Source organism: Sus scrofa, chromosome 15, assembly GCF_000003025.6.
Source record: "Sus scrofa isolate TJ Tabasco breed Duroc chromosome 15, Sscrofa11.1, whole genome shotgun sequence".
NCBI lineage: Eukaryota > Metazoa > Chordata > Mammalia > Artiodactyla > Suidae > Sus > Sus scrofa.
In genome coordinates, this window is record NC_010457.5 from 85,364,015 (window position 1) to 85,390,157 (window position 26,143).

General features: G+C 36.5%; 1 protein-coding gene across 5 annotated transcripts in view; it reads right to left on the reverse strand.

The window, feature by feature from the left end:
* The window catches only part of ZNF385B (zinc finger protein 385B), a 427,166-nt gene that overhangs the window by 322,068 nt on the left and 78,955 nt on the right, over positions 1–26,143 (reverse strand). For all 5 annotated transcript variants that reach the window (XM_021075638.1, XM_021075640.1, XM_013984310.2 and 2 more), the window contains exons 2-3: positions 3,706–3,856; positions 2,692–3,009 (exon numbers count right to left, since the gene is read on the reverse strand). In XM_021075638.1, the coding sequence (XP_020931297.1) occupies positions 2,692–3,007 (316 nt within the window). In that variant the 5' untranslated portion in view covers positions 3,008–3,009; positions 3,706–3,856. The remainder of the gene's footprint in view (positions 1–2,691; positions 3,010–3,705; positions 3,857–26,143) is intronic.

The window sequence follows — 26,143 nt, forward strand, 5'->3', positions numbered from 1 at the left end:
CCAGCCATGCCCCAACTTTCACTCTAAGCCTCTAGCCAAATCTTATTTTGGCTGTGAAGTGGATGGTTTTATAAATAGAACTGAATCTTCTAAATCAGATAATCCCTCTGAGTATACAAAAGTGAAAAGTTATGGGCTGAGAAGGTATGAAGGGAGCTGCTATCCAGTAGGAAAAAGGCATCTGAGTGACCAAAACTGGGGGAAGTGCCTGGAAAAATAAAACCTGGTCAGGTTTGCTCCTCAATGAATTGAGACTCCAAACAGTAGGTAATGTGCACATGCATACAAAGCAGCACTAAGATAGCTTTCACTCTGGTTCCTGCTGTTTCATTTAGCATGACACCATGGGCAGCTTCCCCTTTCATTAGGTATTCTTCAGAAAGGCAATTTTTAATGACTATGGTTTCTATCATTCATCTTATAAATGTATTATAACGTATTTAACCTTTCTCCTATTGGACATTCAGGATACATTTACTATTTTGGAATTATAAATCATGACACAATCACCTCTGTGCATATATCTCTGTCCCGTTTCTATTTCAAACAGGAGACATTTTTATACCTACTTTTTTTTCAGATGGGAGGATTAATGTTAACCAATTTCAGAAGTTAAATGATTTGCCTTCATCATATGCTAAACTCGAGCCTTTTGAGAATGAATCACTGACTATCTTACCAGTATATGAAAACTATCCTTTATGCCTAATGCAAAACTTGAAAAGCTGTCTCATTTTCTTATCCATTTTCCTATATAGTAATAGCCAGTGTTATAGTAGATAATGAGAAATGTTTTATTTATAGAATATATCTGTAACATTTTGTGTATGTCTTAGCTAAGTGTATTTTATATCAGTAGCTAATTTCATTAGCATGGGAGAAAAATGGAGAAATTCATGAACTGGAGCTTTACATGTTTGTTTTCAAAACCCATCAAAGAGACAGTTTTCCATACATTTGAGACCACAAATATATTATAGCACATAAGTCTGAATGTAATCTGAGTTTACTGAGTGGTAGGAAACAACAGCAAAATAGTGATGGAGAAATATGGCTTCACTACTAATTAAATATGGTTAAAACTCTGGATCTGCAATTTCCATGCTGTGTAAACTTAGGCAAATTTTATCTCTGTACCTCTGTTCCTATTCTGTAAATTAGCAATAATCACAGTACCTACCTCAGGCTTCATGAGAAGATTAAATGGGGCGGGGGGGGGGAAGCTCTTAGGACCAGAATATGCCCCACAGAAAATTTTCATTTAATGTTAGCTACTTATATTACCTCTTTTAGAAACCACAGGTCAACCTCAATTTAAGCACAGACATTTGGATTCTAACATGTAATTCAAACCTTTACTCGGGGCTATTTACATATTTTAGTATGTAAATGCACATACATTAATGCACCTGTGAATATTTATAACAACCGTCATCAAAATAAGTAAATATAAAATGGAAAAGTAATTTTTCACTATTGTAGAAAGTGTATATCTTGTATCTTCTAAGTTCCTTTAAATCCCTTCACAACGTAAGTATTGACTGAAGAAAATAAGTTAATGCAATTAAATCATATACTGGGAAAAGAGTGGTTAGGTTTAGTTTGAAATATGAAAATTATTTATTTATAGCAAACAAACAAAAGTAATTTTTACCAGAGCTGAATATGGATCACTGTATAACCTCAAGAAATTAAAAACTATGTAACAGCAATGAGTGAAATTCCAACCAAGGGCTGCATGGGCGGCGCATGGTCCCACTTCAAGTTGAAGCCTCATTACCAAAACAAACACTTGCTAGTGAGGAATTTGGAGGAGACTTACCCTGGCTTCCCACGTGAACCTGGGGAGGAGGCCTACTTTCTGTAGAAACCTTCACCATAGACAACAGTCCATTTCAGATTTCTCTTTAGTTTTGTGTTACAGGGACAAAGCTCGATGACTAGCAATGTGGAGGAGTCAGCATTGCCCAAGGACAAGGTAAAGGATTTGTAAGACTGTTTAGAATTCAGGGTGGTTGCAGGAATGAGAAAATTCCAAAGTTTCTGCCTCTACCCTGCCCACAGGAAAGTGTGAGAGGCAAAAGGCAGGGCAAGTGATTGCGGTGGTGCTGGAGCTCAGAGGTAAGCCTTGTTGGTTTTGGCAATCCCTGTTCCTATTGTTAGAACACCACCAGCTTGCGGCTGCCAACGCCCTAAAAGAAGAGCACAAGTCTAGCACACAAGATTAATGTTTCTTTCCTGCATCATGGGATGTTATAAATAAAGCTGGAGCTTTTTATATACTATCTAATAGTATGCTATTCAACAGAAAGCAGATGAAGGAAACCAAAGAAAGCCTAATTCTGCAGAAAGGAGAAAAAAAATGAACATCACTGACCCATTTTAAACACATTTCAAAATATATTAAGAAATGTTCACATACTATTGAGATATAGAACTAAGTCCGTGGTCCAATACGCAAACTGCGTTTATATATATTTGTGTCTAGTATAATATATATTCATAACAATAAAAATAAGTATCCTGAGAAGTAAAAAACAGCTTTTAGATATTACCTGTAGGATAGAGAATACATACATATTAGTGGTGGTAGTTTCAAGGTGAATGATAAGCCTTGCTCTAAATCCTTCATGTTCTAGAACAGAAGCACTTCTCTCAGCAGTAAATGGGGCCCCAGGCCCTCCCACCTACCTGTGCTGGTGTGGGTGCTAGGGCTGGCCAGCTGTGGCCCTGAGCCCTGAGCTGAGGGTGGGGGCTGTCCATCACTCAGCTGCTTGACTCGCTTGCGGTGAGATTTGCCATTGTAATGGACTTGGGCCTGGGCTGCAGAGTTTAGCTGGATGTTGCACACCTCACAGAAGGAGAACAAGATTTTCTTTTTCTCTTTACTCAGCTGGTCCTCAGGCTTGTCATTCTTTATCCCCTTTTCCTCAAAGCCCCGTAGAAAAGTTGCCATATTCATAATTCCATCTTCAGAGGAATTGTCAGGGCTTAAGGAATATGTCATACCTGAAAAAAAAAAAAAGTACAAGTGCTTATGAAATATATGCCTTCTTATTTTCTGGTATGATTAAAATTAATTTTCACGGTAAAGCTCAAGTTAAAATCTGCCAGCTATTCAGTGTTCACTCTTGGAAAAAGGTATCCAAAGTATTTAACTGAGCAAATATGGTCTTTGAACATGTGTTTCCTGTATCTGGAGAATTTTCTATTCCATCCTTGCTCCTCCTCCCATTACTTCAAAATTCTTTCGCCCTTTTAACTCCTGCCCACCCGAGATCTTAGCTGGAATGTCACCTTCTCCAGGAAACCTGTCTGACCCTGGGGATAGAGCACGATTACATGCTCAGGTAGTGCTATGTGGACACCCTTCAGAACACCTAGCACCCTGTGCACTTCCTTGTGTCTATGCAATTATTTGATTTATGTCTGTTTCCCCAGCAGAGTATAAGCCCAGTGGGGGCAGTAACCTCATTTCTGGATATCTCTTAGACCTAGAATGGTACCTTTTACATAATAGGCTTTCAAATATCTATTGAAGGAAGGATAGAATAATAAATGATGCCATGAATTCGTCATCATGTAGAAAGGATATGTGTAGACACAAAGGTATATACAATACACACACACCTGCCAAGGGACACAAGCCTTAAACTGAGGAGGAAGTATATAACAAAAATTAAATACATTATGTCGGCAACTTACATTGGGTTGTATTCCAAGACCCCTTTATAAGTCAGCCAGTGGAAATCTGAACATATTTTCTTATAGATGTAGAAGAATAAATTGTTTTTAGGTATCCAGATTATCCCATAAACATCAGTTTAATCTTTGATGAAGTTGAAATGCAGAACATCTGAAATACAAAATAACAGAAATACAATACGTGGTAAGCTAGTAACTAAAAAGTAGAAAAAGAATAAGACATATAGGATACAATTCTATTTATTTTTAAGTGCTGATTTTCATTTATTTAGATAATGATAAATTATTTATTTAGATAGTGATAAATTATAACCTAAATGAAGATTTCAAAGGAGAATTTTCAGTACATGAAGAATCTTGGGTAATGAGGATGACCTTGACTAACATGTAATTTTTTCATTTTCATTAATACCAATATTACTAGCATGTTTATACTTATCAGTGTCATTATTACAATGCTTTTGATTCTCAACTAGAATAAGGAAAAAGATACTCTCATAGAAGAAAGAGAACAATATTCAGAGACTAATTGGGCAAAAACTAAGCGAAAGGGGCCATGCAAGAAAAATATTTGGCTGTGCTATGAGGGATGAAGTGTCCAGATAAAAGAAGGATTGTAGTTTGTGTTTGGGATTCTGCTTGTAGGAAAAACTCAAAGATACTGGCTTTGAGTAGTTCTGTTGATTGAAGTTGGCTTGGAACTCTATGGAAGGGAAAAAGCAACTAAAGACTAGACCATATGTGAAGCATTCACAGGCTGAATGTTTAAAATCAGAAAACAAGTTATAGTACATAGTGCATGATTATGAAGATATTGATTCTACGCATAAAGCACATCAAGAACACATTTACCCACGACGCCCTGTTGCAAAGTGCCATCCACCCTGCTGTACACCTGAAACTAATACAACATGGTTAAGTCAACTCTACTCCAACAAAATTTAAGAACAATACAAAACAAACAAAAAAGTGCCTTCCACATTATACTATAGGCTAAGTCATAACCTTCAGGAAGTTGTTAGAAAATTGCTAATTTTGATAGGTTAAACCTATTTGTTCCATAAATATTTTCTTCTAATGCCACCAATTTAAGGAACTCTACTCCACAAAATTTTCCAAGTGAATCTATTCCTTTCAGCTCTCCATCAAGGCCTGTTCTTCCTTAAAAACCTATTCAGACTACATGTAAATCAAGTGTAAGTAATTCCTATAGCTTAGTTTCAGAAAATAATTCCATTATTATTGAAATGTGATTTGAAGTGCACATATATCAATATTTTTGCTGTATTCCCTAAATCTAAAATACTATGATGTCACAAAGCTATTTTTCTCATAAAACTTTAGAAAATCTCAGCAGCATCTAAAAATTATGTTCAAACATATTACTTTGTGTCATCTCCTAAAATATTAAAATGTATCAAAAGAATTACTGAACTAAATGATTAAAAAGAGATAAATACTTTTGAAAATAAGCTCACAACGAATATATTATGCCTTGCCTAGGAAATTAACCCACTGTAAAACATAAGGAAAACCAATAACTTCTAACCTTGCAAGGGAGGTCAGGCATCATCTCAATGAATCACTGAAATCTAAGTGTGATATTTCAACTCAAGTAACCAAGATCCTTGACTCAGCTGAGTAATGATGACATTTTATTTCTTTGGAGGTGGGTGGACTTGCTCATGTTACTAATTAACATGTGGTATTTCACATGTTAATTAGTAAAATGCTCCATTTTAAATCTTAAAACTAAAAAATGCCTTCTTTGTATTACCTTTTAAAAGATAAAAGCCAGTTTACCTGTGCTTTTCTGATTGTCATTTGTCCTAGAAATGGATTTTGCTTTATATTTATTTAAATATATATATTTAGTAAAATATATATATTTAATATTATATATATTATATATTTAATATATATTATATATTTAATATATATATATTATATTTATATATATATATATATATATATATATATATTTAGGTAAGAAAGAAACCTTTAAAATGAAATGAAGGGCTATTCTAGAATTCTCCTGTAACCTCTGCAGAATACCAGCACCCTTCATCCCTACCCCCAGAGTTACTCTCATTTACAGGTGATCCCCCAAGCCTCCAATACCATCTTCAGGGGCCACTCTAGGGAGGATGCAATGCCTGGGGGTGAGGTGTGCCTTTTGTCCACCAGTCCCGATTTATTAGTCCTGGTGCTGGCTTCACCACACTTCCTCCCCTCATAAGGGAATGCTAACAGCCACTTGTAACCAGAATATATTTAGTTTCAGAGGTTTGGGGAAAAGGACCTAGAGGTGGTAGAGAAGCAAGACATCAGTTTCAACATCCACTTTTGGCCCCAGATTACATCACTTCTAGGCTTAGGAGATGTGTGGCGATAATAACATTTATAATGTCAACTTTCTGGGCAAGGGGAAGGTAACAGTGAGTTTAAGTGAAAGAAGAGAAAAATCTCACATTCTATTTTAAAGTGTGTTTTTTTTTTTTTTTTTTGAATCAGACTATCTTAAATTAAATGCTTCACTTGCATAGGGCAGAAGGACCTACAGAGGCATCTAATTTTAAATAGGGCAGTGGGCAGCATTCTGGTTTGGTAGCCTTTGGGCTTATCTGAAGGGAAGTCAAAACAACCAGAACAAGTGTTCTATGCTTTCTTTTCTTTTCTTTCTTTCTTTTTTTTTTTTTTTTTTTTGTATTAATTTATCAGGTTAGATGGCCATGAAAGAATAAGATGTTCAAGGAATAAGAAAGTTGGTCCTGGAGTTCCCATCCTGGCACAGCGGAAACGAATCTGACTAGGAACCACGAGGTTACAGGTTTGATCCCTGGCCTTGCTCAGTGGGTTAAGGATCTGGCATTGCCATGAGCTGCGGTGTAGGTCACAGACGCGGCTTGGATCTGATGTTGCTGTGGCTGTGGTGTAGGCTGGCAGCTCCAGCTCCAATTAGACCCCTAGCCTGGGAACCTCCATATGCCAAGGGTTCAGCCCTAAAAAGACCAAAAAAAAAGAAAGAAAAAAGAAAAAAAAAAAAAAAAAAGAAAGTTGGTCCTTAAGTTGCTGCTTTGGTAGGAAAGACATGATAAGATAGTCAGTGACTATCTAAAGGAGTGATTTTTAAATAACCAGGATGCAATGCATCAGAAAACTCAATAGATATATGTCTATGTAGATCAACATCTTTTACAACACTTTAATCTGAGTGATCCAAGTACCATTATATACAAACAGTATAACAATGTCAATAGTGAGAACAAGGAAGGTACTCTATTCTTAGTGCCAGAATATCAATTCCAAATCTATCTATCTATAAACATATATATAGAGAGAAAACCAGAACTGAAAAATATCCTTATACACTTAGTGCATTGATAGTCTATCAGAAGTAAAAATGTATGTTTCTTATTGCAAGAATAAAAAGTTGCAAAAATTTGGAGTTCTCTTCGTGGCTCAGGAGTTAATGACCCCAACTAGGATCCATGAGGATGCAGGTTCGATCCCTGGCCTCACTCAGTGGGTTAAGGATCCGGTGTTGCTGTGAGCTGTGGTATATGTCACAAATGCAGCTCAGATCTGGTGTTGCCGTGGCTGTGGTGTAGGCTGGAAGCTGTAGTCTGATTCGCCCCTAGCCTGGGAAATTCCATATGCCACAGGTGCCCCCCCCCAAAAAAAGTTGCAAAAATTAATGTTAATTACGAAACTGTTAACTTAATGTAAAAACAATTAGTAAAATGTTTCAATCGGCTAAATAGTGAAATTGATTAATAGCTAAATCTAGCACTAGCCATATTATAGAGAGAACATGTATGTATTTTGAAGTATAAATATTTATAATCAGATAAATAATAAGTTAAATAATAAAACAAGTTAGATTACAATTCTAATCTTTGTAGAATTATGTGTTCTACTAGCTTTCATGATATTAAATTAATAACCTTTAAGCACTGTATTTAGTTTTTATTTATCATATTCCATTAGGGCATGAAGCTTTTTGGAAAAAGATTCTACTTGGGAACTCTTCTCATCTTCTGAAGATAAAGCAAAAGCAGAAGCTTTACTACCTCAAAATTATTACCTCAATGAGATAATAATTAAGTAATACTTAAACTTACAATATGATACAATTTTCTATTTTCATGTCTCAAAAGTCATTTTGAATGATGGCACTTGGTTCTAGCCTTAGGCAAATAGTGATTTTAACACTCGGCTTTTGGTGATGCACCAAAAGTTATATAGAGTACACCAAGCCATAGGGAGAAAAATTCTTATTGCTGGACTACACAGTCTTTATACAGAGGTCTGGATTCCATTCACCCTCTGCCTGGCCTTAGACAGCAGCAGAACACAGGTCATCATAAAGACCTGGGCAAAGGCAGCCGCTGAAGCCCCATTCCTCCCACGCCATTGCCAGGGCAATGGTGCCACCCTGAATACTTCTCTGAGCTGGCCCTGGAGCCACTCTAGCAGTTCAACAGCTGAGTCTGTGTGTGTGAAGCTAGAAGGAGCTCTTCTGACTCCTTGAGATTTCTGCCAATGTACCTTCCAGGCATGGCAGAGAATGGAAACAATTCAATAAATCAGATCCCACCCCCTATCAAGGAAGTAACACTGCTTTTTTCAATTCTCAGGTCATCTGAAAAAGTTTTGAAACAAGAATGGTATTTTCCAACTTTTGTCACATGGAAAGTGTAGTTAAACTAAGACAACATTACACAGACTAGCTTTATGTCTAGTCATAACCTATATATTCCATCTAGACACATTTTTACATATATTGCAATTATTTTACTCATTTTTCAAAGTACCATATCATTCTAGAAATTCTGGAAAATACAAAGAGCAGAAAAAGACTGGGGGAAGTTTTCAATGTTCCTACCATTCAAGGCTAACTACATTTTGTTATTTCTTTCTAGCCTTTTTAAATGTACGTATGGTTTTCATAGAACTCTGCTTAGACAAGAGACACTTGTTAAGAGTACAAATATATACATAATAGAGCTGAGCTCTTAGATTGATTATATTTACCTTAATTCAACTATCAAGAAGTCAGTTTTTCTCCGCCTAGCACAGAGAAAATGTAACTGTACCACATGTTCTAAAGAAGAGAAACAGTGCTGTGAACATCTTTAATGGGAGGCTGCCCTGGTCCAGGCAATCTAAGAGGAGGTGATGGTGGAACAAAGAACTAAGAATTAATAGGAGCAAATGAAAGAACATTCCAGATGACTGCACGAAAAGTCCAAATGCAGGAAGACGGTAGGTGTGACAAACTGAAAGCCGCCTGATCCATCTACAGCAGAAAGAGCAAGGAGGAGTAAAATGTAAAATAAGGCTGGGGAGCTAAGCTGGGACCAGGTAATGAGGGTCCTTGCAGGCCAAGCTGAGGTGCTGGTCTAGGGAAGGTGCAGAGTATTTTAAATAGGAGAACTGGTACTCCCTGATTTAACTTGTATGAAGGTCACTTGGCCTTCGGAGTGGATAAAAGATGTGGTGCAGAGTAGAGAAGTTGCCACATAAACATGGACAAGTTCAGAACCTATCATAGTTATCCAAACAGGAGAAAATGGTTTGATGGGCCTGGATGGTGATAGTGATGAGGACAGCAGAGGGAAACAGTGGATGGATTCAGAAATCTTGAGAAGAAAAAGCAGAAATCTTGAGAAGAAAAAGCAGCACCCTTGGTGATGGGTTAAATGGAACTGAGGGAAGAGAGAGAGACTGGTGTCAAGGATGACTCCATGTTTCTAAACCCTGATCTGTTTTAAAAATATGAGGGTTATGGTTCAAGATGGCAATAGAAGATCCTGAATTCACCTCCTCCCATGGGCAAACTCAATCTACAGCTGTATAGAGAATGATTTCCTCTAAAAATAATCTTAAAACTGCTGAGGCAACTCCTTCATGCTGATGAAGGAAACCACATCAAAGCAGGTAGGAAAGGCCACCTGCTTTATGAAATCACCTCATCATAAATCCCGCCCCTGGCTTGGCAACCAACAATCAGGAGTGAACTCAAAACCCAGAGCTTCTCCCTCAGGAGTAAAGGATTCATACTCACATCAGGCACCCCAAATTTAAGACCAGCGCTTGAGAACCAAGCCCCCCAAACATCTGGCTTTCAAGACCAATGGGGCTCCTATCTAAGAGACCTGTGGGGCTGTGGCAAACAGGAATCTCTCTTAAAGGTCCCCAACACAGACCCAGCTGCCCTAGAGCCCAGCTCAGAAGCAGCCCTTTGAAAAGCACTCAGACTTCAGGTGAGAGAGACTCATTTCCTAATTTTAAAGTGCTAGTCTAAGTATCCCTGCTGAGATACTCCCAGAGGATGGAGCCCAGCAACCACCATCTTCCTGCACTCTCTGCCTTGCTAAAACCAGTGGATGCCATCTATTTTTTTCTTTTTATTTCCTTTTACCCTTTTTTTTTTGTCTCCTTCCCTTTCATTTTTCTTTTTTCAGTGAATGCCATATTTGCACTGCCCCTGGCCCTTGCTCCAGGCACTGGGTACCATCTTTGGGGTCTCCTCTGCATACTTCATATCACCAGTATCTTCCTGAGGAGAGCTTCTACATATATCTGGTAACCAAGTTTTTATGTCTAATGACCTGGTTTTGCAGCTGCAACCCAAGGGACTCTCTCTGATCTCTTGGCTCTGGACACCAAGGGGGTCCTGTAACAGCTGGAGAGATAGTTCTTGGCAGACAATAAACCCTTCCCAGGGCACTGCATAGGGGACAGACCGAAGACACTCCCCAGTTTCTGAGAAAGAGAGCTATTTGCTTGTCTAGGAACTTTGGCCTGAGGGGCATGTTTCTGGTTTGGTACATTTACAGAAGCCTAGAAGGGGCCCTCTGATCATCTCTGTCTGCCTTGTCCCAGCTCACTGGCATTGTACAGAAGGGAATTTATACCTATCTCTAATATCCTGAATTTTGTGGCTACTGTTGAAAATTTTCTTTACATTGCCTGGCCTTGGTGGTCAGCAGGGCTTATATTTAGGTCCCAAAGGACTGCAACAAATGCAGAAAGAGTTCTTAAATAACCACCACCCCAAGGGCAGAGCAACAGGCAACACACCCAGGAGCTCAGGCTCTCAGTTAAGAAGCCTGTTAGATTATCATCATAGCTGCAGCCTGAGGAGTAGGCTCCTAATTAAGCACACATCTAAGGGCTCACTGTAAATCTTTCCTGAGGCCTCAGAGGATGGGAACTATCTTTGCCCTCCCTTCTACTGTGCTCCAGAGCACCAGTATCTCTCACATGGGAGCTCTAATATGTGTCTGCTACCCCAGTTTTTACATCTAGTGTCCTGGTTTTGTGACTGTCACTTGAAGGACAGCCCTTGATCACCTGTCTCTGATGCACAGGGGAGCTTGTGTTCTTCTATCCCATGGGAGATGGTATTGGCAGGCAGCCACCCCCAGGGCACTGAACAGACAACACACTACCAGTCTTTCTGTGAAAGAGGCCTACCTACTAGCCCTGGAGCTTCAGCCTTGGAGGCAGGCATCAGGTTTGGCATGTGCATCTAGAGGCTATAGAGGTGCTCTGAGGGAATGTAGGCCAGGAGGCATTATCTTTGTGCAATCCCTCTACCTTGCTATGGTTCACTGGTATCTCCCAGAAAGGAGCTTGTACACTCATCTGGAGCCCCAATTTTTGCAACTGGTATTCAAAGGGCACTTCCAGATCATCTGGCTCTGGGGTCAGCAGGGCTTACATCTGTAGTACCACAGGGCTGTATATATATAGGCCTACCTTGAAGATACTGTGGATTTGCTTCTAGACCACTGTAATAAAGCCAATATTGCATTAAAGCAAGTTACACAAATTTTTCAGTTTCCCAGAGTATATAAAAGTTACGCTTACACTATACCAAAGTCTATTAAGTATACAGTAGGATTATGTCTTAAAAAGAAATGAGTTCCCATTGTGGCTTGGTGGTAATAAACCTGACAAGTGTCCATAAGGATGTGGGTTCAATCCCTAGAACCATTCAGTGGGTTAAGGATCTGGCATTGCCATGAGCTGCAGTATAGGTTACAGATGCAGCTCGGATCTGGCATTGCTGTGGCTGTGGCTGTAGGGTAAGCTGGCAGCTGCAGCTCCAATTTGACCCCTAGCATGGGAACTTCCATATGCAGTGTGTGTATCCCTAAAAAGACAAAAAAAAAAATGCAATGAACATACCTTAATTTAGAAATAGTATATGAATGCTAAATGAATGCTAACCATCATTTGAGCCTTCAACTGTTTGTACTCTTTTTTCAATAGTAACATCAAAGATCACTGATTACCAATCACCATAATGAATATAATAATCATGAAAAAGTTTAAAATATTATGAGAACTACCAATATGTGGCACAGAGACACAAAATGAACAAATGCTCTTGGTAAAATGGTGCCAATGGTGACTTTCTTGATGCACAAACAAATATGTATAAAACACAATATCTGTGAGACACAAAAAAGCAAAGTGCAATAAAATAAACCATGCTTGTATTTGCATTCTTTAAAAGCTGTTATCTGAGGATCTGGCTTTCAATTAGCTTGAATCAAGGCACTCACTGAGATCCTCTCCTTTGGGACACTGACTGTTCTGGCACATCCTCAAGTACGATGAGCAATTAAAAATAAAACAGACATTCTCTGACCACAATGGCATGAAACTAGAAATCAACCACAGAAAAAGAAATGAGAAAAAAACTAACCACATGGAGACTAAACAACATGCTACTAAAAAACCAATGGGTCAATGAGGAAATCAAGAAGGAAATTAAAAAATATCTCAAGACAAATGATAATGAAGACACAACATTCAAAATCTATGGGATGCTGCAAAAGCAGTGCTCAGAGGGAAATTCATAGTGATACAGGCTTTCCTCATAAAAGAAGACAAACCTCAAACTGACAACTTAAACCACCACCTAAACGAATTAGAAAAAGAAGAACAAACAAAACCTAAAGGAAGCAGAAAGAAGGAAATCATAAAGATCAGAGAGGAAGTCAATAAAATAGAGATTCAAAAAACAATAGAAAAAAATCAATAAAACCAAGAGCAAACCTCTGGCAGACTCACCAAGAAGAGAAGAGAAAAAAAAAAAAAAACACAAATAAAATAAGAAATGATAAAGGACAAATCATAATGGGCACTGCAGAAATACAAAAAAAAAAAAAAGAGAATACTATGAACAATTGTATTACAACAAATTTGACAACCTAGAAGAAATGGACAACTTTCTTGAGACTTACAGTCTGCCAAAACTAAATCAAGAAGAAATAGATCAACTGAACAGACTAACCACTAGAAATGAAATCGAATGTGTAATAAAAACATTTCCTACGAATGAAAGTCCAGGGCCAGATAGCTTCACAGGTGAATTCTACCAAACATACAAAGAGGAAATTATACCCATTCTCCTTAAACTTTTCCAAAAGGTTGAAGAACTATCACTGCATGCAGATGACATGATACTATATATAGAAAAACCTAAGGACTCAACCCAAAAACCACTTGAACTGATCAACAAATTCAGCAAAGTATCAGGATATAAGATTAACATTCAGAAATCAGTCACATTTCTGTATACTAACAATGAAATATTAGAAAAGAATACGAAAACACAATACCTTTTAAAATTGCACCCCAAAAAATCAAATACCTGGGAATACATCTGACCAAGGAGGTGAAAGACTTATATGCTGAGAACTGTAAAACATTAATCAAAGAAATTAAAGAGGATTCAACAAAAAGGAAAGATAGTCCATGCTTCTGAGTCAGAAAAATTATTATGATGAAAATGACAAAGCAAACCCTATCAAATTACCTATGACATTTTTCACAGAACTAGAACAAACAATCCAAAAATTTATATAGAACCATAAAAGACCCAGAATTGCCAAAGCAATCCTCAGAACAAAAACCAAGCAGGAAGCATAACTATCCTAGACTTCAGGAAATATTACAAAGCCACAGTCATCAAGACAGTGTGGTACTGGTACCAAAACAGACAGACAGACCAATGGAATAGTATAGAGAACTCAGAAATAAAACCAGACACTTATGATCAATTAATCTTCAACAAAGGAGGCAGGAATACAAAATGGGAAAAAGTCTTTTCAGCAAATGTTGCTGGGAAAACTGGACAGCTGCATATAAATTAATGAAACTGGAACACACCCTCATGCCATGCACAAAAATAAACTCAAAATGGCTTAAAGACTTAAATGTAAAACAAGACACCATCCAATTCCTAGAAGAGGACATAGAAAAACATTCTCTAACATCAACCTTACAAATGTTTCCTCAGGTCAGTCTCCTGAGGCAATACAAATCAAAGCAAAAATAAACCAATGGGACCTAATCAAACTGACAAGCTTTTGCACAGCAAAGAAACGATATAAAAAAACAAAAAGACAACTTACAGAAAGGGAGGAAACAGTTTCAAATGATGCAACTGACAAGGGGTTAATCTCTAAAATACACAAACAACTTATATAACTCAATAGCAAAAAAGCCAACAACCCAATGGAAAAATGGGCAAAAGACCTGAATAGACGTTTTTCCAAGGAAGATATATAGATGGCCAACAAGCACATGAAAAAATGCTCAACATCCCTGATTATTAGGGAAATGCAAATCAAAACTACTATGAGGTACCACCTTGCACCAGTCAGAATGGCCATCATTAATAAGTCCACAAATAACAAATGCTGGAGAGGGTGTGGAGAAAACAGAACCCTCCTAAACTGTTGGTGGGGATGTAAATTGGTACAACCACTATGGAAAAAAGTATGGAGGTACCTTGAAATCTATACATAGAACTACCATATGACCCAGCAATCCCACTTGTGGGCATATATCAGGACAAAACTTTCCTTGAAAAAGACACATGCACCCACATGCAACACTATTCCAAAGAGCCAAACATGGAAACCACCTAAATGTCCATTGACAGACAAATGGATTAAGAAGATGTGGTATGTATACACAATGGAATACTACTCATCCATAAAAAGAACAAAATAATGCCATTTTCAGCAACATGAATGGAACTAGAGACTCTCATACTAAGCAAAGTCAGAAGGAGAAAGACAAATACCATATGATGTCACTTATATCTGGAATCTAATATATGGCACAAATGAACCTTTCCACAGAAAAGAAAATCATGGACTCAGAGAATAGACTTGTGGTTGCCAAGGGGGAGGAGGAGGGAGTGGGATGGACTGGGAGTTTGGGGTTAATAAATGCAAACTATTGCCTTTGGAATGGATAAGCAATGAGACTCTGGTGTATAGCACTGGAACTATATCTAGTCACTTATGATGGAGCATTATAATGTGAGATAAATAATGTATATATGTATGTATGACTGGGTCACCTTGTTGTATAGTAGAAAATTGACAGAACACTGTAAACCAGCTATAATGAAAAAATTTAAAGAATTAAATAAAAATAAATAAATAAAATAAAATAGGCCACTTAGATAATCACAAAATTTGAGAGACAACCAAGACTACAACAGGCTTGAACAAGAAGGTTTATCTCCTATACAAGGCCAATCCTTTAAAATTGGAAAAAGTGACTGTTTCATCTAATGCATAGAAACCAACACAGAGGGTCAAGTAAAACAAAGAAACAGAGGAATGTGTTCCAAAGAAAGAATAAGATAAACCTCAGAAAAAAATACTTAATGAAAAAGAAAAGTAACCTTCCTAATAAAGTATTTGAAGTAATGATCATAAAGAAGCTCCCTGAATGAGCACAGAGAGTGTTCATTTCTGCAGAGAGGAAATATAAGGAAATTCCAAACAGAATTCACAGGACTAAAGAATAGGATAACTGGAGTTCCTGTTGTGGCTCAGTGGAAACGAATCTCACTAGCATCCATGAGGATACAGGTTCAATCCCTGGCTTTGCTCAGTGGGTAAGGATCCAGCATTGCTGTGAGCTGTGGTGTAGGCCACAGACATGGCTCAGATCCCATGTTGCTGTAGCCATGGCATAGGCCAGCAGCTGTAGCTCCAACTGGACCCCTAGGATACTTCATATGCCGTGGGTGCAGCCCTAAAAAGACAGAAAAAAAAAAAGAATACAATAACCAGACTGTAAAATATACTAGAGGGGTTCAAGAGGAGACTAGATGAAGCAGAAAAAGAGATCAGTGAACTCAAAAACAGGGTACAGGGACTCATCCAATAAGAGCAGCAAAAAGAAAGGAGAATTTAAAAAAGTAGCTAAAGCACTTTTGGGGCAACATGAAGTGGACTAACATTCATATTTTTGGAGTTCCAGAAGGAGAAGTGAGAGAGAAAGGTGCAGAATTTGAAGAAATAATGGCTGAAAACTTCACTACCTGGGAAAAGAAAGACATCCAGATCCAGGAAGCCCAGAGATTTCAAATAAGATGAAGTCAAAGAAAAACACACCAACACCTTATGTAATTAACATGGTAAAAGTTAAAGACATGGAGAGAATATTAAACTAGTAAAAAGAAAAAACTGTCACCATAATAATTAGTTAAGGGATACCAAGATAAAAAGATGTAAAATGTGACATCAAAAACATAAAACATAGTGTATGTTGGGGGGGATGTAGAATGTATTCAAACTTAAATAGTTAATAATTTAAAATAAAATGTTAAAAAATATAAGATGTTGTTATATGAAAGCTTCGTGGTAACCATCAAGCAAAAACCTATAACAGATACATAAAAGATAATACGAAAGGAATCTTAACATACCTCTAAGGAAAGTCACCAAATTTCAAAGAAGGGAGCAAAAGAAGAAAAAAGACAGAGGACTACAGAACAACCAGAAAACAAATAACAATGGTAATAACTATATTAATAGTTATTTTAAAGGAAAATGGACAAATTCTCCAACCCAAAGACAGAGTGGTTAAGTGGATTAAAAGAAAAAAACCTACCTACCTGCTGCCTATAAGAGACTCTAATGACTGTAATAAGACACAAAGAAGGTCAATACATACTGATAAAAGGGTCAATCCTAACAAGAAGATATAACATTTGTAAATATTTAGGCACCCAACATAAGATCACCTAAATATATAAAGCAAATATTAACAGATAGAAAGATACAGCAGTAAAATAATATTAAAGAATTTATTACCCCCCTTACATCAATGGATAGATTATCCAGATAGAAAATCATAAGAAAACATAGGCTTTAAATGACATGGTAGATTAGACAGATTTAACAGATATACATAGAAAATTCCATCCAAAAGCAAAGCAATACACACTCTTCTCAAGTGCACATGGATCATTCTCCAGGGTAGATAAGTTAGGCCACAAAACAAGACTTAATAAATTTGATAAGATTGAAATCATATCAAGCATCTTTTCCAACAAAATGCTATGAAACCAGAAATAAATTATAAGAAGATAACTGGAAAATTCACAAATACATGGAAATTAAACAACATGCTACTGAACAACAAATAGGATAATGAAGAAACCAAAAGCAAAATTTAAAAATACTATGAGGGGTTCCCATTGTGGCTCAGCAGAAATGAATCTGAAATATATGTCCTACCATCCATGAGGACACAGGTTCAATCCCTGGCCTTGCTCAGTGGGTTAAGGATCTGATGCTGCCATGAACTGTGGTATAGGTCACAGATACAGCTCAGATCTCACGTTGCTGCAGCTGCAGTGTAGGGCCAGCAGCCACAGCTCTGATTTGACCCCTAGCCTGGGAACCTCCATATGCCAGTAAAAAAAAGATAAAAAAATAATAAGAAGAAATAATCAAGAAATAAAAATCTCAAGTAAACAATCCAACCCCATGCCTCAAGTAACTAGAAAATGAAGAACAAATGAAGCCCAAAAATAAGACAAGGAAGGAAATAGCAAAGACAGGGGCAGATATAAATAAAAGATACTAAGAAGATAATATAAAAGAGACTAGAGCTAGTTCTTTAATAAGATAAATAAAATTGACAAATATCATGAAGAAAAAAGAAGAAAGGGAACAGAAACGAAATTAGAAAAGAAAGAGATGTTACAACCAATACTTCAGAAATACAAAGGATCATAGGAGATATACAATTATATGCCAACAAGTCAGACAACCTAGAAGAAATGGATAAATTCCTAGAAACATACAATTTCTAAAACTGAGTCATGAAGAAACAGAAAATCCAAACAGACTGATTACTCTTAAGATTAAACTAGTAATTTCAAAATTCCCTACAAACAAAAGTCCAGGACCAGATGGCTTCAACTAGTGAATTCACCCAAACATTCAAAGACAAATCATTCTCAAACTCTTCTAGAAAAGAGACGAGAAGGAAATACTTACGAACTCATCTTATGAGCCCAGCTTTACCTGATGCAAAAACTAGACAGATACTACAAAAAAAAGAGAAAAAATTACAGGCCAATATCCCTGATGAACATAGATACAGAAATTCTCAAAAAAATATTAGCAAACTGAATTCCATAATACATTAATAGGCTCATACACCATGATCAAGTGGGATTTATTCTAAGGATGTAAGTATGGTTCAACATCTGCAAATCAATTAATGTGATACACCATGTTAATAAAATGAAGGATAAAAATAATATAATTATCTCACTAGACACAGAATAAACCATTTGACAAAATTGAACATATATTTATGATAAAAACTTTCAACAAAGGAAGTATAGCGGGAACATACCAAAACATAATAAAGGTCATATATGACAAGTCCACAGATAACATTATATTCAATGGTGAAAAGCTGAAAGCTTTTCCTCTAAGATCAGAACAAAACAAAGATACCCACTTTCATCACTTTTATTCAATATAGTATTAGCTGTGCTAGCCAAAGCAATCAGGTAAGAAAAAGATATAAAAGGAAGCTAAATTAGAAACAAAGAAGTAAAACCATCTTTCTAAAGAAGATATACAGATGGTCAACAGATACGTGAAAAGATGCTCAACATTATTAATCATCAGGGAAGTGCAAGTAAAAATATAATGAGATAGCATCTCATACCTTTAGACTGGCTATTACCAAAAGGACAAAAAATAATGTGTTAGCAAAGGTATGTAAAAAAGAGAATCATTATAGACTGCTGGTGGAAATGTAAACTGATGCAGCTACTATGGAAAAAATATGATCCATCTAGTTCACTTCTAGTTATTTATCTGAAGAAAGCAAAAACACTAACTTGAAAAGATGTGGTGCTCCCCACTCCCATGTTCTCTGAAGCATTATTTACAATAGCCAAGATATGGAAACAAGTTAAGTACCTACCCATCAATAGACGAATAGATGAAAAAATAAGGTATGTATACGCCCTGGAATATTATTCAGCCATAAAAAAGAATGAACTCTTGCAATTTGCAACATAGATGGACTTGAAGGCATGCTAAAAGAAGTAAGTCAGAGAGGGAAAGATAAATACTACATGGTCTCATTTATACGTAAAATTAAAAAATAAAAAACACCAAGCTCATAGATACAGGAACAGATTGGTAGTTGCCAGATGCAGGGGGTGGAGAATGGGCACACGTATGAAGGGGGCCAAAAGATACAAACTCCCAGTTATAAAATAAATAAATCACGGGTATATAATATACACTATGGCAACTAGAGTTAATAATCCTATATTGCATATTTGAAAGTTGCTAAGAGAATAAACCTTAAAAGTTCTTGTCACAAGAAAAAAAATTATGTAACATGTAAGTGATAGGTGTTAATTAGATTTGCTGTGACAATCATTTCACAATTTATACAAATAGCAAATTATTATTTTGTGCACTGAAACTAATATAATGTTGTATGCCAATAATACTCATTTTTTAAGTACCTGGACAGTTTTTAAAATTCTGATGCCAGAGTCCCATCCCCGTTATATCCGATTGAACTGACAGATCGAATGGGTAACCAGGGTGGAGACCACTGCTCTGAAGACTGAAGATATTCGAAAGTAGTCTCTAACCTAGCCTATCTGCTGTATAGCTACTGACATATTTGACCCTGACTCTAGCTAGGTGTGGAAGATCATTTGCTTACTCCATTCCCAAGAGCAAGCACCTGCATTTCTGCGGCCACATTACACTGCAATCCTTAGACTAGACATGCAAATCCAGGCTGCCTGTTCCAGAACCTACTCAGATCATTGATGATTCCCTCTTATCTTCAAGGCACAGCTGTTCCAGCAGACTGGTAGTATGGAGCGTTTTGTGTTTTTTTTTTTTTTTCCCTATCTTTTTAGGGCTGCACCCACGGCATATGGAGGTTCTCAGGCTAGGGGTTGAATCAGAGCTGTAGCCCTGGCCTATGCCATAGCCACAGCAACTTGAGATTCTTAACCTGCTAAGCGAGGCCAGGGATTAAACCGTGTCCTCATGGATGCTACTCAGGTTCGTTAACTGCTAAGCCACGACAGGAACTCCGAATGGAGCTTTTTGACCCACATCACAGCCAGGAAGCTATGGCCCTATACCCAATTCCTCATACCTAACATAGCTCTCTTTCCTTACTTTGTAGAATTTCCTTAAGTGACTGCATGCGACCTCTACTACCTCCTGTACATTGACTTACACACCTTCATTCTATTTCCTTAGAGCAGTCTTCCTTTTGTTCCCAACAACTATATGGAACTGAAGTGAATGAGCCATGACATTGTTCTAACTTCCTCCTGACTGTAGGCAATTACCATAATTCCATTTTCTCCTAGTTGAGAAAACTTTTTAGTCTAAGCATCACAATAGGATATTCTTCCTAACTTTTCCTGGGAACTGTGTTAATAATACAGATTATACAAGTATATTTAAGGATAATTTTACTTAAAGTGATATTTAGAAATATTTGAGAAAATTTAATTTAGGATAACTTATTCACAAGGAAAACTGTTTCTTAGGCAATGTATTAGCATGACATTTGTAGTAAGAATATCAAATTATATACACTGACCATATGATCAATCAGCCAAATCAGGACATTTTAGCCCAAGACAAATGCTAAATTGGACAGGAGGATGCCAAGGCAATAGATGTAAAATTAAACTATTCAAGGCAAAATGGAGCATACAGCCAACCACCCTATACTTATGACATGAGGTCTTTAAAGACGAGCCAAACCCAAGAAAGCAAAAATTCATCCTAGGCTGTTCAAATGTTTTTTCTTCACATTTTTACATGAAGAAAGAAACTCTGAAATCTTAGTATTTCACTAAAGGACTTATATATAGGAAGACTAGATTGCACCGTTACTTTCATAACTACTAGAATACACCTAACGTTTATATGCCCAGAATGTATCTACAATTTAAAATTTTAGAGAGATCCTTCTTTTTGGAAAACAAAATTTATTAAAAGAAAAACTTGACCTATTAGTGTTTTAGTATTTTTTAAAATTACTTTGCATTTTCTTCTCACAAAATTAATGTTTATTCTCTTGAACTAATATGTAGATTCAAAGGAATTTTAACCAAAATACCAGCAAGACTATTGTTTTGGAAATTGAGGGCATCATTCTAAAATGTATATGGAAGTTCAAAGAGCCAAGAATGGCCAAGGCGATTGTGAAGAACAATAAAGCGGAGGAATTACACAACCAGGTATCACAGCCTATCATGAGGCTCTAGTAATTAAGACAGTCTAGTTATGGTGCAAGGAGAAAAAAAAAACATTAGAACAGAAGGGAGAATATGCATATTCACCTGACTTATTATAAAGATGATAGGTGAAAGCATATTGGTGAGAAACAGTCATTTTAATAAATGGAATGGGGGAGTTCTCGTCATAGCTCAGTAATTAACGAATCCAACTAGTACCCATGAGTATTCAACCCCCGGCCTTGCTCAGTAGGTTAAGGATCTGGCATTGCTGTGAGCTGTAGTGTAGGTCACAGATGTGGCTCAGATCCTGCATTGCTGTGGCTGTGGTATAGGCTGGCAGCTACAGCTCCGATTCGATCCCTAGCCTGGGAACTTCTGTAGGCTGTGGGTGTGGCCCTAAAAAGACAAAGGAAAAAAAAAGGAATGGGTTGAGTGGTATCTATTGAAAAAAAGTATCTTGATCCCTACACCTCATGCTATATTTCAATTCAAGAAGGAATGAAAATTTAAATGGTACAGAAAAAAAAGAATAAATCTTTCAAAGGAAAAGACAAAAGAATATCATCATGACTTTGGAGTTGACAAAGATATTAAAAGTATTAACTATAACAAGAAAATTTATAAGTTGAAATATATTAAAATTAAAAAATATTTCCTCATCAAAAGACAGCATTAAGAGATTTAGAAGGCAATTCAGAGTGGAAACTATATCTGCAATATATATATCCAACAAAAGACTTGTATCTAGAATATATATGAAAACTCCTTCAAATCAGCAAGACAGACAACTCAATAGAAAAATGAACAAGAGCCTTGAATTCACAAAAAGCAATATCCAAATGGCCAGTGAACATGTGGAAAAGCACTCTATTACTCACTAGAATACTAGAAGAAATTAAAACTACTCTGTAATACCACTACCTCCACCAAAATGGTTAAGATAAAAAGGCAGAAATACAAAGCGCTCAATGAGGATATGGAGCAACAAAAACATACATGGCCTGTAGAGCATATATTAGTACAACTACCTTAGAAAACTGGTAACAGCTACTAATGCTGGACATATGCATAGTTTAAGACTGTTTAAGACTCTATTCTCAGGTATTTCTCAAAGAGAAATACACAGATATGTTCACCCAATATACAATATTTACTAGAATGTTCATAGAAGCACTATTCATAACAGGCTCAAACTGAAAAAGTACACAAATGTCCATCAATAGTAAAAGGGTAAATACATTGTAATATATTAATTCCCACAAGGGAATAACACACTGCAGTAAGAATGAATGATTTACAACCACATGCAATAACATGGATGAATCTCAATACAATAGTGAGCAAAAGAAGCTAGATCAAAGATTATAAATTGCATGATTTCATCTATCTATATGAAGTAAAAACCATGTAGAACTAGTCCACGTTGTAAGAAGTCAGGTTCGTCAACACCTGGGGAGGTGTTAGTAGTGGTGAGGGAGGAGGGTAATGACTTAAAGTCAGTACGAAATGGACCGATAGTGTTCTGTCTTCAGCTGGGTGAAGACACATATGTGGTTACACATATGTGGTCAGCTTGCAGACAGTCATCAAGATCCACATTTATAGTATGATTTTAGATATATAGTTACTTTAACAAATATTTTAAAAGTAATGTGTTCAACATAGAATATTTGACAAATATAAAAAGAAAGAAAATTAATGCCCTCTCAAACTCACCACCAGAGATTAGCATTTTAATTTAGAGAATACCTGTCTAGGTTTTTAAAAATGTGACTACTATCACATAATGATGTGATACAATCTGTAACTTACTTTTTCACTTAACATGTCATGAACACCTTTCTATGCATTATTTATCTTTAACATCAGTCCTAAGGATAGAAAAATGTTCTCCCTACAGAGCAAACTAAGCCAAATTGGACTCTCATCCTGGGGTTAAAAGATCCCAGGAAGAAAAGAGCAAAGCCAGGGAAACCTTAAGTATCCCTAAGGCCTTCATAGCCATTTCTTCCAAATGCTTTCCAATTCCAAGGGATCAAGGATCACCAAAACCATTTCCCTGGAACCAAATTACCTAGAACCTGGGGTCTGTGATATAATAGTGTTTTTTTCACTTTTTGACTATTTTCAACATTTCCAGAAAGAATTTTTTTTTTCATATTGATATCATATCCCAGATTACTCCCTAGGGTAATTCTGAGAAGTGAAGTTCCCAGGTCCACTTTTGATATATAAAAATTAAAAAATATTTAATTTGACCTCTAAATAAGTACACCAATTTACCCTTCTATCAGCAGTGTATGAGAATGTTTACTTCCCTAAACCCTCAACAACACTAAGAAGGCTGTTTAAAGAATTCTTAGTCTACCAGACAAGCACAACATGTTTTCAAATGCATTTACATGATAACCAGCATATTTAGGCAATTTCTCATATGAATACTGACCATATATTATAGATTTTATTTGAGAATTTCCTATTCATGACCTTTTTTTTCTTTTTCTAAACTGAAGCTTATCTCTCTTACTGATTTCAAAACATATTTTGTATATTAAACACATTAACTGTCTTATATATTGTGAATATTTTTCCATTCCTTTTCATTTTTGTCCATGATAATCTTCAAATGCACTTAAGTTTTTACTTTTCATGTCATCAAATCTACCCAGCTTTTCATTTATGATCATTGCCTTAAACTTAGAAAAATATTACCCTGGCCTATGCTACAAAAGTTCCTAATTTTTAAAAATAATTTTATAATTGCCATTATGGTTTAAACATGATACACAGAAGAAGAAAGAAGAAAAGCTTAAAAACCAATACAATCTCTTTTAATGTGGTTATGAGGGCATATGGGATAATTGTGTCAATGTCTGTGGCCACTATTGGGTGGTTACATTGAAAGTCAAGGAAGAGGAGGAGATAAAGCAAAAAAGATTCTTGTTAGACATGAGTAAAATATTCTTTTCTAAAGACTTTGGTGATGAACCATCATCCTCTTCAACTTGTTGAAAGAGACTAGGCTCTGTCTTGGAGGCTATATCAGTGTGACATTATGAGAGGCAGGAAGACAGAATCACCCAGCTTCCCTTCTGTGTTGACTCCAGAGGGTGAGAATATCCATCCAGTAAACAACCTCCATCCAGTTTTTCCAATCAATTTCTCTTTTCAGCTACAAAAACTGGACACTAGAGGTTTGTCTCTATGACTGTTCCAAAAGCTAGAAGATGATTTTTTTGTGAAACCTTGAGCACCTGGCAGATAAAGGAACTGTGCTGTAATTAATTCACTGAAACAAAGCTTAGGTATCACTTGTCATATGTTGTTTCAAAAGTCAAGGAAGTTTTATTAATTGTGCACCCGATACAAAGTTTTACATCTGTGGGTATTCAAAAATAGAATATAAATTTTCCTATAAAGATTTCCTGATTATTAGTTTTTCACATCAGAAAGCATAACTTTTGACAATGTTGTGATTTTCATTATTTTTTGTCAGAATATTTTAAATGGTTTGTAATAATTGGAAATGCAATGCTATATGTGTACACACATACACACATATACACACAAAAGTAACAGTTAATATGGAGACATCAGTGAGTTTGAAGCCAGTACTTTCTATGAGTAAAATTATCTGGTCCTTTGGCAGGTTCTTATCTTCCCTTGTAGTTACCCTATTACAAGCTACTGCCACTATTAGGGAACAAAGATTGATTTAAACAAGGGATTGTGTTCTATCAGGTCAAAGTACACAGCAAGCATAACAGACTTAAGAGTAACATGAGAAGAAAATAGCAATTCCCAAGGCACCCTTCAGAATTTAGAACATCAGGTTAAGACTCAAAGCTGAAAGCTTTGGTGGGTGTGATATGGCTGCCAGGGAATGACCCTGAAAGTCCTGTTAGAGAAATTAATCCCAAAGGTACTACAGGCAGAAGATGACCCAATTACTAAGAAGAATGTCAGGTATATAAAAGACGATGAAAAGAACAGGACACAAAGATTCAAATATCAGAGCAATTGAGACTGTCAGATTTTGATTGTGAGAGTCAAAACCAGAAACTACTCAGAAGAAAAAAGGAGAAAATCTTATTGAAAATCAGTGTTCTGATGTTCCTGGGGCAAAACCAACTCTCCAGGTTTCAAATGCACTAGAGACCTGCAGGTTCATTGTGTCATTACCCCACTGCTAGCTGGAATCTGTATGTAACAGAGAAGTCAGGAAAGAAGACCCAGAGGAGGGAAGTGTAGAATAAGAGTCTAATGGCAAGAAAGTTGATTTTGCTTGAACTTTTAATTTATTGCCACTTCTGACTACCTGTTCTTTCCATATTGATTTTCTTTTAAATGGTCTTTTGCCCTTTTAAAATTGATTTTTAAAGACGTTTCTTTGCCAAATATCTCCACCGCTCCTGATGTTACATCTGATGACATTTAAAGTCTTTATTTTCCTACTTTCCCCCTGAAGAAATGACTGGCTCTGCCTTAATTCTAGTCTAAGAAAAAACAAGAAAAATAGTGAAAACCAAATTTATTTGTTACCCCTAAAAGTAATTGCTAAATTTACTCTATAAAATGTTCACAAAGTACATTCTTCCAACTATTTTTAGATAGATTCTTAATTCCAAAGTTATGAAGTTGTTAAAATCACTCTGATTTACACTCAGAAAAGTCTTAGAAAATGAACAGCCGGCATACAATTTGTTCAGCCACTCAAATAGATGTTTATTTACTGGTAACTACATTGGGCTATACACCAATCACATGTTTTCAAATGAGTACAAGGTATTTTTGATTTATAGGGAGCTCGCAATCTGGGACAGTGCATGGCAGGGACCA